The sequence below is a fragment of the Cheilinus undulatus genome, linkage group 22, assembly GCF_018320785.1.
Source record: "Cheilinus undulatus linkage group 22, ASM1832078v1, whole genome shotgun sequence".
Taxonomy (NCBI): Eukaryota; Metazoa; Chordata; class Actinopteri; order Labriformes; family Labridae; genus Cheilinus; species Cheilinus undulatus.
The window spans coordinates 15,457,256-15,477,295 of NC_054886.1; the positions used below are offsets into that span (position 1 = coordinate 15,457,256).

Sequence of the window (20,040 nt, forward strand, 5' to 3'; positions counted from 1 at the left end):
TGATCTCATGACTGTCACTTAGATTACATAACTTGTAGGAGTCCCTCCAATCTTTAACCTAATTCTTTGGAAATCGGATTATGTGTCACTTAAAGTTCATATCGAACTCAACCACAAAACAGTTTAGTGGCAGAAAATGTTCCTGCTTTTCCTAGGAATGTAAGCTTAGTACTAAGTTTTGCTTTGCTGATGCTAAACAACTGCATGTGGATTTAACTAGCCTTACTATCATCATAGCACTCTTTAACATGTCAGATTCTAAGAAGTCCCTTTACACTAGAACTATGAGGTGACAGGTAGGATGAACAAGTCCGAAATTTCACATACTCTTCAAAGCAGTGAGCACTTTATTTTCATGTATACAAATATCCTATATTATCTCAGATGGTAGAGCTGGTGCCCGTACACAGAGGCTACAGTCATCAGTGCACTGGTTGTAGGTTTGATTCCTGGTCCCAGCATGGTTTGGTACATGTCTTCCCCACTCTCTGGACTGATATTTTCCACTCAGAAAGTGGCTGTTTTTCACATCAGCAGAATCTTATGATTTAAAATCAAAATGTTACTGTGGGGGATATATTGGAATTGAACACACCACAAATTAAGGAAAGCCCAAAGGGGGTTAGGGTTAGGCACATGAACCCTAAAGGTTAGGGTTAGGAGGAAGAAATTTAAAATAACACACCACAAACTAAGGAAAGCCCAAACAAGAGTTAGTCTGCCACTTTCTGCCCCACAGTCCAGAATACCCCATTGTAGAGGTCTGCAACAGATGAGCCAGAAAGTGCTCCAGCATAGAGGTCTGCAGCCAGATGCCTCCCGTAAGGGAGCCGAAACTGCTTTTCCCCTGAATCCCACTCAGTCTGGTCTAAATTTTAAATTAGTTCTGTCTTGGCCCATGCCACGCTGTTCCACCAAGTTAGTGAGTTCAGACATGCAGTTTTTCCGCTATAAAGTATTATCCTCCTTTCTGGAGTACTTACCTAACCAACAAACATTAATCAAAGCACTTCATTGCAGAAAAGGCTCCTGGACAATGCAGACTGATGATGCCTAGGAGTGAAATCAGTGCGGAGACCCAATATTTTTGATTGAATTTGCCATTTACAATACTATTCACTCAGAAATATATATTCACACATAGAACAAATGATTGTTTGTTGGAAGGGAAATGGTTTAAAATGTTTCAGTATAAAACACAAGGTCAGACACAGTAAGATACGCTCGTATCATATACTCTTAAACAGGCACACAGAGCTAATTTAATTATGCCATTTAAATTCTGAAAATGTCAAACACAAGCTGTGAGAAATAAAGAAAATGTAATAAATATAAATAACCCAACATACATGACGTAAGGCGGAACCCTTGCCAAACCAGCCTGACCCCGTAATCATCCAACTGGCACTCGGGCTGTAACTGCTCCTGTTATTCTTCCTCCCACTCAATCAAACCAGCTCGCCTTGTGCAATTACCCAGAATGCCGTGTCCGATTGGAACACGGTCAGTGCCTAAAATGTTTCTCTCAGCGCTTCGTTCCGCCAGAGACCAGCGGGGGGATAATTGAATGAGTTTCTCATTTGCCAGCCAAGATAGCCTTTCCCCTTGGCATCACATTGTGGAATTAGCTCCTCTCTCTCTCCCCGCGTCCGTCGTCCTCCTCTCGTCACTCCTGGTTCAGTTGTTGAGTTTGATGAATGGTGTTGTGACAGAAACCGTCAAGCGAACACACACAGCAGCCCAGCCCGCCGTGTCTGGCAATTAAACAACTGTCCGCACTCTCTTTGCTGGCAGTTTGGATGCTTTTTGCACTCCCCTGTCAAACTGGGCTCAATTTGGGCCTGCAGACAAATCCACACTACACATGCAGTGAAGACTTTTAAATCATTAGGTAGAGGTAAGTACGTCAGAGGTTGCCAAATAGGCAGCATTTTACTGTAATGGCTCTCTGTTCTTGGAAAAGTTTTCCATCCCTAAAATTTTGCCAATTTTAAACCCAGACAGGTTAACAATTATCTGTGTAGTCTTTATGAAACTTGAAAAACACCCTTTGTGGGTTTAGCGTCTCTCCCTTTAGCGCAATAATTGCACTTTAGGCACAGTGATTGATGAGGGATCCTATTTTAAAAGGTTGTACTTATTTTCAGTTCTGCTCCCTTCAAAGAACAGCACCTATTCATCACAATCTATCAGCTATGGGACACTACATGGGAAGGCATGTCAAAAGGTTGATTCATACTCTTGTTTTCAAAGTACAATATTTACACCAGAGCTGGTCTCAACACTAAGCCTGATGTACACCTGGAAATGCACCCATACCTTGCTGCGGTGTATACAATAACATCTGCGATTTGCCTGCTCCGATGTTAGCTTTGCATTTACACTGTGCTTGCATGCAGCCATAACTGCTACACCTTTAAAGTCTGGATCTCTACAGGCATACTTTGTATGCAAATTTACTAAATACCCTGGATACCCTACCCATATGCAAAAAATGATGGGTTTCCTACTATATATCCCCTTTCAAGCATCTGCTAGCTCCAGCTTTGGTGAGGTGTTTTTTCAGTTTCAGTCTATTATATTTGGTCAGACTGTTTAAAGAGAAACAGCCACCCGTTAGTTTCTCAGGTGAAGTTTTGAATCCTAGTAATGGTAATCACTATGTTAAAAATGCTGTCTCAAACAAGCTTTCAGTCAACCTAGCAACAGGGAAAGAAGTGCTGCCAAAGCAGACAGCTACACCTTCATAAGATAAAGAAATAATTATTAAATAAAATCCACCGTCTGAAGGCCTGAACATACTCGAGCGTACTGTGAGCGGAGCAGACTCCGCGCGGAATATCCGCAGTCATCAGAGCTTCCATAGTTGAGCGCACTGCCGCGTAGTAGTTTCCTGTGAAATTCTACATTTCCCATAGTCCTTGCACAGTTTTTACATTTCTCTGTCATGGTGTCCTACACTGACGATGAGGAAGAGGAGCTGCTCTGCCTGCTGGCTTTGCAAAGCAATAAAATTAAGAGACGGTGGTATGTACGGCCATTAAATGCCACAAGAGACGAGGAAGGGGAGTATGCCATGTTGGTGAAGGACATGCGAAGTATTGATGTGGAAAAACAAGTGCGAAATGCAGGTTTGCGTCACATTTAATTCAGGTCGATGTGAAAAATACATGCCGAGCAGTGCTTTGTGTGAAACCAGTACGTGGAGCGGAGTCTGCATGCTTGTAAAATTTGAGCTTTGCGCACACAGCCCTTGTGGACGTCCACTTTGAGTCGGCGCGGACCTCCGCGGAGTCCGTTCTGCATACATTCCGCCTGAGTATGTTTGGGCCTTAACAGCATGTACCTATAAAGACATGATCCAGTCAGACCAAAACTGTTATGAACCAGGCAGTGAACACCGTTACTTCTGCCATCAAAACGGCCATATTAACATTAGTGTCTATTTGACTTCTGAGTCTTTTTCTGCCAGCTTCGAAGAGGCAGAGTTCTGCAGGTTGTTTCACATTTATTTGCTTCATTTCTACAAAGGTGTAGAAATGCCTCTGCAAACCAGAGCTTACATATGCAACAGACAAAACATAAATGCAAACCTAATTGTAATCGTTTTACAAGGGCATAGATTCGACACAGTTTATTAAGCTTGACTCATTTCCACTTGGGTACGTCACCCAAAAGTTTATTATTTCCTCTGTAACCTGCCAGCAGAACTCCTCCCCTCCATCAAATTTGTGCTGTAAGTTCAAAAATGTAACATTTCAGTGGATTTCAAAAAGACTATCAGACAGTGTGCTATCTTAGTGCAGTTTCTCAACCCCTTGGATCCGCAAGACACTTAGAGGGGGTCGCCAGATGCTTTAAAAAAACAAATAATTTTTTAAAAAGGATTTTAAATTGTATATTTTATCCATTCTTATAAAAATATATGCATCAGATTAGTTAAATGTAAAAAAACATGGTCATTTGGTGAGATTTATGCTGAAATCAAAGTAATGTTTAAAAAATCCTTACAATTTAAGTCTGAGAGTGACTATTCTGTATTGTGCGTGGCTGTGTTTAACTATGTTCAGCTCTCCTCAGGTACAGTGGGGGGTCCCGGGTCTCTGGCACCTTATACTGGGGGCTGTGGGCTGAAAAGGCTGAGAACCCCCTGCCTTAGTGAACATCTGCTAAGTAGCAAACAGGCTGCAACAGTATCAGTTTCATGTGAAATACTGTCAGATTTATCAGTTTGATATGAAAAACAGAACACTCAATACGATGTGCTGTCAGATCATCTTGGCCACACATGCCACGTTCCTGGCAGCCAACTTCTTCACTTAGTTCTTGACAGGTAATACTACACCTGTTTTGATTCAGTAGTTCCTAAAACACTTATTCCAAACTACTGATTGATGAAAACAGACACATGATCATCTCCCCGTCGCTACAGGTAGTTACTGTCAGGTTTTTATCCTTCCGTGAAAAAGTGAACTTCTTTGGGTTGGACACTAGGAGGCACCATCCATAAATTTACAGGTGTAAGACATCAGTCACATGTAAGTGCTGTAGGTACTGTAGGTTTGACTGAAACACTAAGGGTATTTGTATTCTTTCCAAACCATTGCTGTTTGTTGCACAGTCACAAGATGAATTCCTCTAAAATCTTTCTTCTGCCTGAATGGATAAAAATGGCCTTCACAGATGACAGTATAACCCGTCAATATAGGTGGCAGTAATGCTTGTAACTGTTTGCTTATCGCTTTTTACAAAAAAAACACGAAGAAGAGAAAAAAGCAGACACAACAAAACACACAAAGAAGAAAAGTTCGCTACATGTGCAGTAGCAGAGGAGCCACAAGATCCGCCAGCTTCTCCCCCTCACCAGTTCCTCTGTGCAGTTTTAAAAGCCTCTAGATGTAAAAGCAGAAAGGGTCAAGGACTAGTGGCACCAATACATTTTAAAGGCCATGTTGATGTTCTTTTGTTTCAAATACATCGGCCAGACATGGCCATCAAACAGGCCAGGTGGATCTGACACTGTGTAGTTCCCAGATCCCCTCTTCTTCTTGCATTGTTCGTACGGGATATAAATAAAGTAACATTAGCTCGAATGTGACGGTATCATGGCACACTAAAAGTCGTATGAATACTCTAGAATACACTAATTTTACTTTCATCATTATGTTGTATTTATTTGATCATTCTCAGGAGATATCAGACTTCTCATTTCTGTGTTGCCTTTTATTTTGTGTTTTTTTCATCGGTTTTTCCCCTTTCTCATGTTTAATACACCACACGCTGTACTGACTATTATAGTTATTCTCAGTAACACTAGAAGAATTAAACTGTAAGCTACAATATTGTCAGTTTAAAAGTAATAAATAAGGGAAACCTGGAATAAGGACTACAAATTTGGGACTATCCCTTTTACAGAGAAACCGACCCAGTACTGAACCGTCACCCAAAAACCGAGGTACAGACAGAACCGTTACACCCCTGTTTGACACTGATACCAGAAATATTGGAAGGCTAATATATAACCAAAAAAAATACTACTGGAAGTAAAACAGTATTTCCAACGTAGCTCTCTAGCAGTGGTGCTTCCCACTGACATGGCCCCCATTGAAATACAGTGCATGGGACCCTTTAAATCATTAGTTTGAATGAAATCCAAAAATATTTAATCATGAATTATTTGTAGGCTAATTTATGACCCAAGAGAAGCAGTGTGAAACACATCAGTATTTCCATTATAGTCCCTTTCACTGGAACTCATTGATACTGCAGATTAAAGACAGCAAAATTACCCTTACATAACATGAAAACTGTCAATTAATCCTTCAAATTTTTGGACTTCAGAATGTTTGGGAAACCTTCACACACCCTTTAAAGTAGTCTTTGAGCTGGAATGAGTTTACATCTCACACTTAAACAGGGAGGTTTTTATTCTTCAATCCATGGCAACTTAATTTTTACCACTTGGAAGCAAAGCTTGCATGTATCAGTTGCAGAATCAAGTCCAGAAGTTTCCAGCTGTCTGTTTTATGACTCCTACATACATTTCTGCAGGGTCTCAGTTAAATTGCAACATGTGACTGCGGCTGGACAACAGCAGGCTTGTGTTTTAGCCTGGTAGTGAAGAAATTTACAATGGAAACTTTAAATTACAAGATTAGTGGGCTTGCATGTCCTCGTCGGTTAATGGCAAATTTTGCATACTTTACTGCAGACTATCTTTCATGGCATGCCATAATTTTTCAGATATGTCGCCTCAGGAAACAAGTCTTCGCCTTTATTATTCTGACAAGTTGCGGACTGTCTTGCAAACTTAATCAAAAGGTGATGTTTTTGGCAGGTGCTTTATACTGAGTGTTGAATTTGCCAGAATAAGGGAGTTTTTAAACTTGCTTTAACACGATGATCTACTTTGCCAAAAAGAAAATGCCATTAAATTTATGAGATGGACTGTCTGCAGTATCTGTGGCAAGTTTCAAGTCTATACAAGTTGATTTACATACCACACAGTCATGAACTGTAACTAACTGGCAGAAAAGAAGGGTGTAAATATAAAAAAGTTGAAGAACTTTAATAAATGCTTGGGGTCAAGTATATATTTTCTCCAGTACATATGCTGGAACATGCATGTCGAGTCGTTAGCATGCTGGGTGGCCTTTATGGAAACCAGTCTCCTCGGTCTCACTGCAACACGAGAGCATGGAAAGTCTGTGTGAAGTAAAGTTAGCGAGGCAGAGATGATGTGGCAGTATGTGAGAAGTGTGGAACAAATTGAATCAAAGCTTGAAGGCAAACATTCAGGAGCAGTTCAAGAAGATACATGTGCCTTACATGTGCTCTCAAGTCCAAACATCTCAGCATGAACCTTCTTTCAAAATGGGATTGGACCACAGTTTGTGTGATCTAAATCAGAGGCCTCTTATTAGATAACTAAACTCTGCTACCCCAGTGAGGCACACAGTACGTATCTGTGGGAGAACGATGGAGGCATATCACTGCTTTCACTGAACAAATGAGCTCTACAAGTGACCCAGTTTATCTCAAATATCCAAAGTATGTGTCCCTGAGATGTTGCTCAATAATCTGAGTTGAGTCTAGTGTCTGTGATTGTGTGTCTGAGCATGCATTTTGTTCTGTTGGGCCCCTGCAGAGTTATTGTTGTTATTCTTACCACCCAGGCCAAGAGCAGATAGCCTGTCAAAACAAGCACTCTCACTTCCGACCGACGGGGAGACAGCTTTTCAGAAGGGATGCAGTTGGATTGCAATTTTTTAAATTCACTGAGGAATGCCAGCGAAGGGTCTTTTTTTGGGAAGGTGTATCTCTAGGAAGTGATAAAAGAGGAAAACAGGATGTCTTGTCTGTCTTTGTCACAGAACAGTCTTTCTCCTTTTCCTGCTAATGGTAATGCTAATGGAAGGGTAAGAGAGTTACTTGCAAGCTTACCTGTGATAGAGCTCATTAGTGTAGCCCACTATTTTGAATACTCTGGTTTCAGGAGTAAATTTCCTCATTCAATCCTGAATTGACATTCAGGAAATATTTGCATCAAAAGTTTTAATCCTAGAAGAGAGATAACTCTTAAAACATGTAATTTGGTGCAAATATAGGACTGGAAAACTGAGATAAAGGCAGTGGTGCAAGACCACTGTTCTTGTTAAAACCAGAGCGGAGGGCCACACAGAAAGCTTGTCTTGTGCAGAGGAGAGGTTTTTGTGTTTCTTGTACTGACGTCTCCCCTCCCCACACAAAAGAGCACAGAATAAAGGGAGGGTATTTTCTCCTCACTGTTCTCAAGGGCTGCGGCTGAATAAATGTGTGTGTCAATTCCTCATATAACCGCACTTCAACAAAACCAAACTATATCCCTTCATGCCACTGTAGAAAAACTTTATTGATATGGCTTAAATTGTAACTTTCGTGCTCCTTGTTTAAATTTGGACTTCAGTGTTGCAAATGGATTTCATAAAAACACAAATCATTAACCAGCTTAGCTCAGAGCCAGGTGGGTTCGGGCTGTGATCAAAGCCACAGGAGGGGCTGACGGGAGGCCAGCAGTGTGGTGGGGATGTGGGGGAGTTCCTTATTTAGCATTCAGAATAGCTGCCATGCATATATAAGCCTTTGATTAACAGCTGGGGTACCTTGGCACCATCTTTAGCCCCTCAAGGTGTGGAAAGGTTTCCTGCTCTCTTCTGCCAAATGCAACGAGGTGCCTCTTTTGAAGTTCTAATCACACAAGCATCTGTTTGGAGATGTCAGAATAAGGAACCAGGTTTTCATCACTGTTGTTTGAAGGTTTTATTTTCATGGTTTATGTATATTGGTGGTGAAATATGAGCAAGGTTCCACATATGGCCTCTAGTTTAAAAGGCAGTTCTGCCTTCAAGAATGTAAAATAACCTGATTTGTTTCTTTAGGAATAATACACAGCTTACTATATCCACAACTTTATTTTCTTTTATCTGCAAAGAAAATCTGGCTAATATAGTTTCAACATCATGTATGAAATTGTTTTTGTTTGTACGCCTCTAACTCTATTCACTGTATTTATTTGCTGGATTTCTTCCTGCTGTAGAAAGAGTCTACTGTGTTTGCTACTGTACAGAGAAAAAAAATTGTCACTAGCTTTGCTTATGAAGCCCTGGTCCCTTCTTTTCTCTCTCTTCCTTCTTGCCAAACTTTGAGGCGTTTTGGAGCAGAGATAGATTCCCTGCTCTCAGTGCTAATCCCTCCAGGCCTGTTGGTCCCCGTGCTATCACCGCTGCTCTGACAGATATCAACAGCTCCAAACAGGATACACTTTAACTGTCCCACTGCTGCCGGCTTACTATCTCCCTTTTTGGACACAAGCCGGCATTAAGGCATCCGCCAATTGTGTAATTGAAGAAATGCATGGAGACTAGAGTGAAGAGGAGCTGACACACAAACAGCTATTTAAGGTGTGCATCATTTCTGTTCTGTTGAACTAAGCCTTTATAGTTTGGTTTTAGCATTCAGCTTCTTTTACATTTTAGGTCACTGGAAGTTCTCTGGAATATTTTGTCATTGTTTTTAATTAGTGACTGTTATTCAGTTAGATATTTCTGAACAATGACTCAGTGAAGACTGTAATGAAAATAGTTTTATGTTCTTTTTAGTTGCTTTCCAGAGGATTAGTTCTTCACGACTTTATTCCTAACAATCAGCAAATTAACATCTGGGAGCTATTATAGTTATATTGCTTTTTTGACATGCTTGTAACCCATAAAGTGAGGTTTAACTATTTTATTTCTTTCATTAACACTTTTAGCACTACAGCTCACACCCCTCTCTTTTCAGCTGCAGAGTCTGTATCAGACTCTAATTGCACTTAAACCATGGGTAGATAAAGAGGGGAGATTGGTTTCAATCAATAAACAACCTTAAACTGTATACAGCTAAAAAAATACAACCATGGTCAGGAAATAAAGGATAAAGGTGAGTGATTCACACTGGTGTAGTCTATATCGTGGTGGGCTCAGTGGTATCAGTAAAATCGGCAGTAAAATTTCTCCCACAAGTTTGATATTTGCAGTGCCGTCATCACCAGTTATAGCACATGCATTGTGTTATTGTTTACTTGAGAAGCATAACCACAGCATAGAAGAGTGACAGACAACAGCTCAGTCTGAGTCCTGTCGTCCAAGTGTAATGTCTATGATATTAGCACTATACAGTGAGTGTTCTCACATTGCACAGCGTCTCTGTCAGCCTATTTGTAAAGCTTTGACAAACTCTGAGCTACAATGGGTCGACTTGACTCTTGAGCCCAGCGCTGCAGCGATTTGTATGATAACGGCTTAAACAACAGTTTAAAGGTGTGTTTTTATTCAGGACTCACGTGTTTTAGCCTGTGGTGATTCAAAGAAGCAGACTGTGGCATTAAATGAGGTCAGAGAAGTAGCTGTAAACATGGTTGCAATGTACACTCACTGGCACCTCTGCCAAATTAGATCAATGATAAACAGGTTATAGGACATGTTCTTCACATGAGAGTATGTTGTTTTTATTACGCTTGAGTTTTATTGTGAATGCCCACATCAGGAAATGTAGTGCTGTAAGAGTGGCATTACACGCCTCAACAGGAGAGAAATAAAACTTCAGACTGCAGGTACAGTTACAAAGAAGTGAGAGACTTATTGAATCATTTTTCTGTGATCTCATACTCAGACATGAGTTGAGTTTGTAATCACAGGCTTGTTTAAGGGGGAGAAGGTGAGTTGTGACACCTGAATATATGTAGCTTTGTTATCTCTTTGAATTTTGCAATACCACAATAGAACACCATTACTGTCAGGGCAAAATAAAGTTTTTTTTTTAACAGTTTACAAAAAACCCTGCTTTTTTAATCAAAAATAATAAAGACAAAGTAATCATTCCCTTCAATAAAACAATTCATAATGGATATGCTACAGTCAAAATAATTGCGATTAAATATTTTTTCAAAATTGTTTAACCTTACTTTAATCAAGCCAATAATGTGTTATTATAATACAGACTGACTATTGTTTGTTTGTTGAGAAATAAATAATATTAGAAACTTATAAAGCAAATGCATATTAAATTGCACTCAGAATATTGGGGAAAAAAATCACAGTATGATCATTTTCCCTATTCATTCAACCCTAGCTAAAAGTGTCAAAATTGCCCCCAAAAATGTCAAAGACTGGCAAAAATTGGGAACATTTGACAAAACTGGGTTAAAAGTGGCAACAAGAAGTGGCAAGATGTAAAAAAGTTGCAAAAATGGGTTCAAATGGGCCAAAACATGGCAAAAATATGGAGAAAAATTGGCAAAAAATGGATGAGAAGTTGCAAAAATGGATTCAAAGTATTAAAAATTGGACAGGAAGTGACAAAAAGAAGTGTCAAAATATCGGCAAAAATGGGCGAAAAGCAGCAAAAATAGGCAAGAGGTGACAAAACTGGGTTAAAAATGGCAACAAGAAATGGCAAAAATGGATGGATAATTTCAACATCAGAACCAAATAACAGTTTGGCATACTTTTCAGCTTCAGAACAGATTAAAACTGTTAGCCAGTATGCTAGCACCAGTGTTACTAGTCTAACACAAATACATTGATATCATCAATAAATCACAACTGGTTAAGGCCTGTTCTCTGGGCTTTTCAGGGGCCCAGCATAATCTGTGGCCAGGCCTGTTCATAACATTAGCAGATCTACGTCATTGTGGATTCTGTCATATTAGGATCACCTTCACTCAAAGGGATAAAGAAACATTGAAAATATATCAAACATAGTTTTTCATGATAGTTCAGGAATGGTGGCAAAACATCCAAAATGACAAAATATTCCTGGATAATTCCGTCATTAATCACTGCAATGAACACTTTTTTCTCATATTCATTTTCTGTCTGCTTTCCGGCTGCCTCATGTTAACTGTATCAAGATGGCAGCACATCACTTGTCACTCTGTCCGTCTGCGTGTGAGTAATTGTTTGACACTGACAATTGACTAGTTTATCAGTGAATTGTCAAACAATTCCTCTACCTTTACCTGCTATTTCTACTCATTTTAAGTGTTTGTTTAGCTTAATCAGTCATCAAAGTTTAAGACAAACTGAACTCAGTGTTCAGGATCAATCCTGGTCCCTGCAGTTTATCCTGCAAATGCATGTTTTTCGTATGCCAGTCTACTTATGTGACTACGTCAATAAAGCTGTGTGTGGAAACATCTGGAGAGTGGACTTTCTTGGTGACCCTGGTGGATCTGAGTCCTGCTGTCTGGCTAACGACCCCATGGAGCCTATTGTCGGAGATGGAGAGGATATCATGCTTATTTCTGATCGGCCTGATTTCTACAAGTGCTTCCACCTGCTTCTTGCCATTGTTGATTGTTTCTAGAGTTTTTAGAACTGCAAGGTCCTGATTTTAACGTTTTATCCACAGCATTGCCACATTGTAATCTGTCAGTCTTCCTGTTTATGTGGGACGACACGCCTCATCCTCGCCCACTGGGGGAGAACAGAGAAAAACGGACTGAAAAAGCAGCATTTGTTTAAATGCGAATAAAACAAAAGTCACGCTCTTATCAAATGCTAAATCTAAGCCACTGACCCTGCCATCGATCTCCACTTCTATGGGTTCACAGATCGAGTTTGTTATAGATACCTAGGCATTTTGATTGATAATTCCCTGTATTTTACTCCTCTACATTCAGCAATGGTTAAGAGGTTAAAGCTGAAACTGGGTTTTTATTTCAGGATCAAATCCTGCTCTAGACACCATGTATCATTGAGCTTTGAGGTTCATCACAAACTCTAAATCCCTCACTCATCACAGTTTTTTGTATAAACGTGTGGGATGGTTTTCGTTGTCTTCACTAAACACTGGTGTATTCTTCTATAAAGCTGTTCTTGGTCTTCTACCTTCCTACCTTCTGACCTCTAGAACTTATAATCTCCGATCTCAGGATCTTTTCTTACTGTCTGTCCCCAGAGTCAGAACTGAACTGGGAAAAAAGGCCTTTAAATTTGCTGCTCCCTTTGCCTGGAATGACTTACAGAAAGACCTAAAACTTAGTGAACTGTTCTCATTGGAAGCTTTTAAGAGAAGGTTGGTTGACTTGGGGAATTCAGGTCTGTCTGCAAATGTTGTGAATGATGTGTTTGATCATAGCTGGTTTTAACAATTACTTGCTGCTTTCTCTTTCAGTGTACTGTTGTTTGACATTTTACTTGTATGTTTACTCGTTGTTTGTCTGTAACTTTGATTGTGCTGCTGCTGTCTTGGCCAGGGCACTAATGAAAACGAGATTTTCAATCTCAATGAGGTTTTTTCCCCCTGGTTAAATAAAGGTAAAAAAAAAATAAATAAAAAAATGTTAGCAGCCTGGCTCTTTTCATTGTGAAATGCACTCCCTTTTTTGCCTTAATATTTTTTTTAGTGGATGCCGTCAGCCATAAGACAACTGCATACAGAGGGTTACACTAAAGGGCAGCCCCTTCCCACACTCTGGCTGGTGCGGTCGCCTTTATGTTCATACTCTGACCTGAAATATGTTCATGCTATTCGTGAGGGTGTTATTAGTGGGTGTGCATGCGTATGCGCCGTTTGGTGGCATCCCCGCTAACAGAAGCCACTGACTCATGGGTAACGCAGAAACCACAGTGGCCCCGAAAGCACTTTGAGCAGACGCCTAATAAAAGACCTAAAAACACTCTGAAACACACACATGAAATGTTATTAACACATGAAAAAGAGCTAGTCATTTACAGTGATATAAATGTTATACATGAGTACTGCTTTGCTGTGAGAACCATGGTGGCTTTTTGTTTTTGTTGTTGTTGTTGTTGTATTTCAGCACCCTGACCGGGTGCATCGACAGCTGGCAGCGTCCGATGAGCCTCCCCTGGAGCTTTGAGGATCAGAGAAACCAGGCTCTCCCTCTCCTCCATTCTGTCTCTCCATCCTCCCTTTCCCTCGCTCCACCAGCTCTGTAATTACGCCACTCCTGCTAGAGCCTCTTGAAGTTCAGCCAATTAGACAATAAAGAGCCGAGCTTTCTCTCCTGCTCAGTCCCCACTCACTCGATGGTCACACCCTTTTCGTGTCTCCTCTCTTTCTTCACCTCGTGTATTTATGTCTGTCCTGTGTAGGTATTACATCTTATTCCAGAAAAGTCATCCTAAAACACAACCTTTGTTTCCCGCCATGCTCTAATTCTTTATGATACATTACTGACCTTTATGGCTCTTAGTAAGTAACTGGATATCTGTTTTTCTGACTTCATCTTGGCTCCTTTTGCTTTTATTTCTTTTGTTTTCACTCAACCTATTCCCTCAGATTCTTTTCTCAATCGTTCATGATCCACGTAACCCCTTAACCTAATTCAAAACACCCTTACAACAACGCTGTTAGTTTGGCATCAACAATAAAGCTAGCAGATGTCCCAGTTGGGGTGCTTTTCTTCACTTAACTTTGAAATAAAGACATGTTTCTAAGGCTTTAATGTCTGCTCTAATTGCATGTGCTGGATTGTAAACGGTGGCTAAAGTTAGTTTGGGAGCTGTAGTTGGTGTCTCGGCGGACACAGCAGGCCGGTCTGCACTGCCTAGTGTTTCGTGGTGGTTTCAAACCACTGGCAAGCAGCTGCCTAGTCTGAAGGAGGAATAATTACAATTGTAGAGCTCTCTCCTTCTTTTTTGTCCCTCCTCCCCAACTGTGCCCTTGTTGCCCGTGTTGCTGATGGAGGGTTTTGAGGCACCCTGGAATTGAGGGCTGCTTTTAGTGGTTGTTTGTGACGTGCTTCATTATTCAATTTAGCTGTGGAGCTATGTTTGTAGTGCACTGGCAGACTGAGCAGTAGGATGTGTGGATTTGGATCATCAACATTTGCAAAGTAAACTTTTCTATTTCAATCAAATTTTGTACACTTTACAGTATTTTTCTTACAAAGTTTTCTAACTACACTCACTTTTGTTTATAAGAAGGATGCATTTGATATCTACTATATCCAAATTAAAAGTGTTGCGTATGTTTGATATGTTTTTGCTGTAAGTATTACTAACATATAAACAAAAAAGCTGTTATTATTTGGTCTATTTTTAATTCACTAATCATGTCTAAATCTGCTCCTGCAGCAAATCCTTCGTCACTCCCGCTCAAACGCCTCCAAAGCCATTTTCTTGATCACTGACGGCTACTCTAATGGAGGGGACCCTCGGCCAGTCGCAGCGGCTCTGAGGGAACGAGGCGTAGAGATCTTCACACTGGGCATCTGGCAGGGAAACATCAGGGAGCTTCACGACATGGCCTCACAGCCCAAAGAGCAGCACTGCTACTTCGTGCACAACTTCGAAGAGTTTGAAGCTCTGGCTCGTCGCGCTCTTCATGAAGGTATGAAAAACTCCTCAAAATTTGTTTACTTTTTCTTTTGATAGATTACAGCTAAAGATACCCTTTTTCTCTGAAGTCTGACTTCTCCCATCATCATCATTTGACTTATAGAAATATCTCTTCAGTAGAGGCTTTGACCCTTTTTAAATCCAATGTTTACTTAAAAGGAAGCATGTGATATTTCAAATGGAAACTGACAGCATAAATATTACATGGTACTTTCTGTTATATCCTGCCAGCAGCCATTAGGCCTCACTTCCATTCAGATTTGACAGGGTAAGACCCTTTTTCCCACACTTATGGGCTACTTCCCACAATTTGGTGAAAGACGTTCGGTCATGGCTTTAAAACTCAAAATATCACCATAAAATATCACAGTGGAGAACAATGCAGAGTGTGTAGAGAGCTGTAAATCACACACACAGTGTCTGAAATCCCAGACAGTTGGTGCAGCAGTCGTGAGAATAAAAGCCAACACACACAGCGCTATCAGCTCAACCTCCGGCCAGTCTGACTCAAGATTCACACTGAAACTCTCAAATACAGAACCACATGTTGAGCTGCTCTTGTTCACTATAGATCAAATCCAGAAATACAACAGAGATGTCTCTCTTTTCCTTCCTGTTCTCACAGTTTGAAGCAAATGAAAGGAAGCAGATTGACTGGTGGGAGTCAAATTGAATTAAAAGCCCACTGTGGCCAATATCTCAATTTCTCATTAAAATCCACAGTCTTTTGTCATAGCTTTAATTTATGGGCTTCTGTGTTTTTGGATCTTGGACTTCCTTTGTAACAGCTGTAAATCAAGCGTGCAGGCAGCAGTTATTTCTATTACCCCTTTTCTCAACAAAAGGTGTCAGATTTATTTTGACAGGCAGAGTAATTAACCATTGAGCCTGGCTGAATGACACATGGTGCCAACTTACTATAATAAGACACTCTTCATAATAAGTCATTTAGAAGTGTGCTAAATATTGGTTTACTGATGAAAACAAAAATATGCTAGCAAACAGACTCAAAGTTAGTATACAAGAAAAAGTTTTTTTACTTAATGCACATAAGTTGAAATAAAGTGGCACAAGTTTAAGTGTGTTCAGTGCGCTTTAATGCACTAAAAGCACGTTTACACAAGTAAAAGAACAGTTACTCTGGTTAAAAAAGACTTAAGCAAAAGTAAAAGTCCTGGTCATAAATCTAATAGCGCAAAAGTAAAAAGTATTTAATTTAAAGTTTACTTTAAGTACTGAGTAGCTAAAGGAGTTTTACTGAAAAATATGATCTGTCCTTATTAGAAAGAACAACAAGAGAGAAGACCTCCAACCAGGTTATTCAAATAAAGTATAGGTAAGTATCTGTATTGGTCCACATATAGTTAAAATACACTTTTGAAAGTGTGTAAAATTTGACAGTATGACAGCGTTCTCTCTCAGAAAATCAGTGGCAAGGTCTCCTCTGGCAAGAACAAAGCAGAGAGTCAACTTCTTTGCAAGGTAATGCATAGTGATAAAGAATAGGCACTGTGTTCTTTAGGAATATAGTCAGGCAGAAATTCTAATCAGTAGGTAACTCACTCATTGGCGCAAATGTGTCTCAGATCAAACAACAATCCACCAGAAACATGACATCTAAAAAACACAAAAAAACATCTTAACACTTTGCCCAAGGTCATGATGGTAAACTCAGCACACACATACCCCAGATTTGAAATCATCGTAGGCAGAGCTTAGATCAGTTGACTCTTTACAGAGTTGAACTAACACTGGTAGATCAACACTGTCAAATAACTCAAACAATGTAGACCATTTCACCCAGAATGGAGTTAAAATCCACTCTCAAAAGTTTAACCCTGAGATATCAACACTTCAGTATTTGCTGTTTTTAGATGTGATGTGGAATAATGGTCTTTCCATGTGCTACTGTGTAGTCAACAGAGGTGGTAAAAGTACAAGAGTACTGTCCTCAAGCACAAGGACAGTTACGGGAGACTAGAGCTGATCCCAGCAGTTACTGGGTGAGAGGCAGGGTGCACCCTGGACTGGTTGCCAGTCAATCACAGAGTTGACATGTAAAGCAGCCACATCACACTCATGGACAATTTAGAGTCACCAATTAAGTTAACGAGCATGCTTTTGGTCTGTGGGAGGAAGCCGGAGCACCCCAAGAAATCCCAAAGATGCACATGGAGAGTATGCCAGCTCCACTGTCCAACTGGGATTTGAACTATGTGGCAACAGCACTATTCCTTGCAAGACAGAAATTTGTAGTCTCAAATTAGAAATTGTTTTAGAGTTTGTCATTATATTAAAATATTATGATGTTAAGAGAATTCAGTTAGAATGAATAAGATCTAATGCCTGGTTGTTAAATGTGTCACAAGGTATAAAATTGTCAGAAAGAGAGAGTAAAGTGGTCTGTCAAGAAAAAGGGCTGGGTTGGTTTCTTTTGTAGTGTTTGTTAGGGATGAACATTAGAACCAATGCCACAGACTTTTGACCTTTGACCACCAAGATCTAATTTGCCCGCAGCAAGACTGCTGTCTATACAGAAACTAAGATTTTTTTAATTCTGCAAGTGTCACTTTCCCTCATCCATGCCTCGTTTAATTAAACACCCATCTGTAACAAAGCAACACTGAGATTGTGGACTTTCTTCCCTCAGATCTCCCCACAGGCAGCTACATCCAGGAGGATCTGTCACGCTGCTCCTCCCTGTGCGACGCTGGCAGAGATTGCTGTGACCTGATGGCCAGCTGCAAGTGTGGCATGCATACCGGACAATACGACTGCATCTGTGAGAAAGGATACTACGGCAAGGGTCTGCAGCATGAGTGCACAGGTAGGACTGATGGCTACCTGCACAGTTATTAACATATTTCACAAAGCTGTCCTTTCCTCCGCCTTTTCTCTGCTAGTCTACCTGTCAGCATCTCCTTAAAATTGCAGCCACTTATCCAAACGTCGCTGCTGAAATAGGGGTGAAAGTTAAATAAGCAGCCTGTCTACTTAACAATTTTAAGCTGTCCGCAGGGCAGATCACTATCAACAAACTTTTTAAAGTGCTGCAGAGATGGAGGATGGAGGCAGAGGTGTCTTTGTGTATGTCTCAAATCAGCCCATGCCTCACTCTTTTTACATTGTAAACTTCCTCTTCTAAGTTACTATTTCTTTATGCTGTACACAAAGCTAAACATGCTGCTGTCATTTTGATATGTAATGCCAAATTTTTGTGGCTGTTGTGGCCTTGTCTTTAACTTTAGTCTCCTAGAGATGCATCTGGGATCAAAAAAATGTTTCATCTTAGGCCAAAGAAGTAAAGCTTTAACTTCCAAGTTATTTACTACTCCATGGTTATTTACAATGTCAGTCCTTGGGAGTTCATCCTAGATAAGAGAACCAGCATATGTTGCAGTGTTACACTAAGCATGTGTGTGCATGTTTATGTGTAGGAGTACACAAAGGCATGCAGGTGCAATAAATCACTGCAGGGGACAAATATAAGACATGATTCTTGTCATTTGGAAGCAGTCATTTTATGTAGAAATTTTGTTTCTTCCCTCAATTTTTTTTTAAGTAGATTTTAAAACTGACCAGATCTTCATGGGTATATTAATAATGTGGCAGAGTTGCTGATCCAGCCCTTCACAATAACTGTATTTCAAAATGTATGCATTTTTTAAATCCTGCAAAAAAAGCAGATGAATTTATCATTATCTGTAGATTATAGGTAAGTGGTTTAGCACTGTTATAAAAAGTCACTGGTAAAACACGCTTTGAAATGCGCCTCTGTTGTCCTCTAAATGTGCATTCACATTTGCTCTATCTTTTTGAAGTCATCATGGCTCAAACTCTGACCAGAAACCACTTTGTCACTGAATGTGATTCCACTGCAAACTTTTTCTTTTATTTATAGGCCACCTTCGCTAAACTTTTTTTGCTTTATTTTATAGGTTTTTTTTTTTTTCAGCTTTCAGCAATTAGGGTTATTTAATGCTCAAAAAACTGGTGGATGATAACCTCACAATTTTTGCTAAAATAAAAGCAAGATGTTGGAGGGTGCACACATGCAGGCACCTTTAGTGAGATCTGAATGACCATCCTTGATGCCAGCCCACTGTCCTGAGCTACAGTCGGCTATTTGCCTTGTCAGTGATGGAACTTGCAGTATAGTAAATCAACTATGTGAGCTGTGTTCAAACAGGCTGCTTAAAGCTCTCTTTGCATTTTTAAATGACATATTTCCTTTTACTCATTCTTTAGATTGTGATGTTAGACATGCATCTTCTTTGGAGTAGTGCTGCACAATTAATCTAATTGCAATTTCAATCACAATATCAGGCTATGCAGTTACTTAATAGCATAAAAGGCTGCATTTTTATGTATAAAGTAGTACTTAAAAGATTTACAAAAATTATGGCAGAAAGGCCTTTAAGTTTTCAAAAGTAGGAGTGCTTTTGTTTTTAAAAGAGGGAAAACTTTTACTTTTTTTAAATATTGAGATATCTTTGAGAGCATTTTGGAAAAACTTCAGGGTTTGCATTTGTTATGCTACTTAGTATTTGTATCTTTGAGTTGAGAAATACACACTTCAAAACTATTGTATTCTCGGCATTATCATTGACAACCAAGCAAGCAGACTCGTGATACCATTTTTGTATTATATCATGATAGAAATCGCAAATCCCAATATTCTCCAGTATAATCACATTTCCTCCTTATTACCAGATCATGCAGCACTAATCTGGAGTCTTCAAAGAATTAATCTAAGATGTTTCCACTCGGTACTTCTTAAAATCTACACAGGAATATAACATTTTTAATACTTAGTCATGTGTATGGACTAAAAGTTGAAGCCTCAGTTGCTAGGGTTGGGCAACACTGGTCAAAACCATCTGGATCCCTAGCTGCACACATGCTTCTCAGGTGTGCACTAATGTATGTTTAAAAACTCTCCAACTGAAATATTTTTGTCTCTCAAAGATCCTTCTGCTCATTTGACAGATGAGCTTTGTGGTGATGTATTTATTTAGTTTGCTTGTGTTTTAAAAATCAATCTCCTTCTATAGACAGTTGAAACACTTGCCAGCTGTAGCCTGAGAAACCACACATTAATTTTTCTCTTAACTGAACATTTTTCTGTTCTGCTAAATGTCTTGTTTACACAGCG

At 39.8% G+C, this 20,040-nt stretch overlaps 1 protein-coding gene across 3 annotated transcripts in view; it reads left to right on the forward strand.

Moving 5' to 3' along the window:
• The window catches only part of svep1 (sushi, von Willebrand factor type A, EGF and pentraxin domain containing 1), a 160,987-nt gene that overhangs the window by 41,194 nt on the left and 99,753 nt on the right, over positions 1–20,040 (forward strand). For all 3 annotated transcript variants that reach the window (XM_041779332.1, XM_041779331.1, XM_041779333.1), the window contains 2 exons: positions 14,622–14,877; positions 17,536–17,712. In XM_041779332.1, the coding sequence (XP_041635266.1) occupies positions 14,622–14,877; positions 17,536–17,712 (433 nt within the window). The remainder of the gene's footprint in view (positions 1–14,621; positions 14,878–17,535; positions 17,713–20,040) is intronic.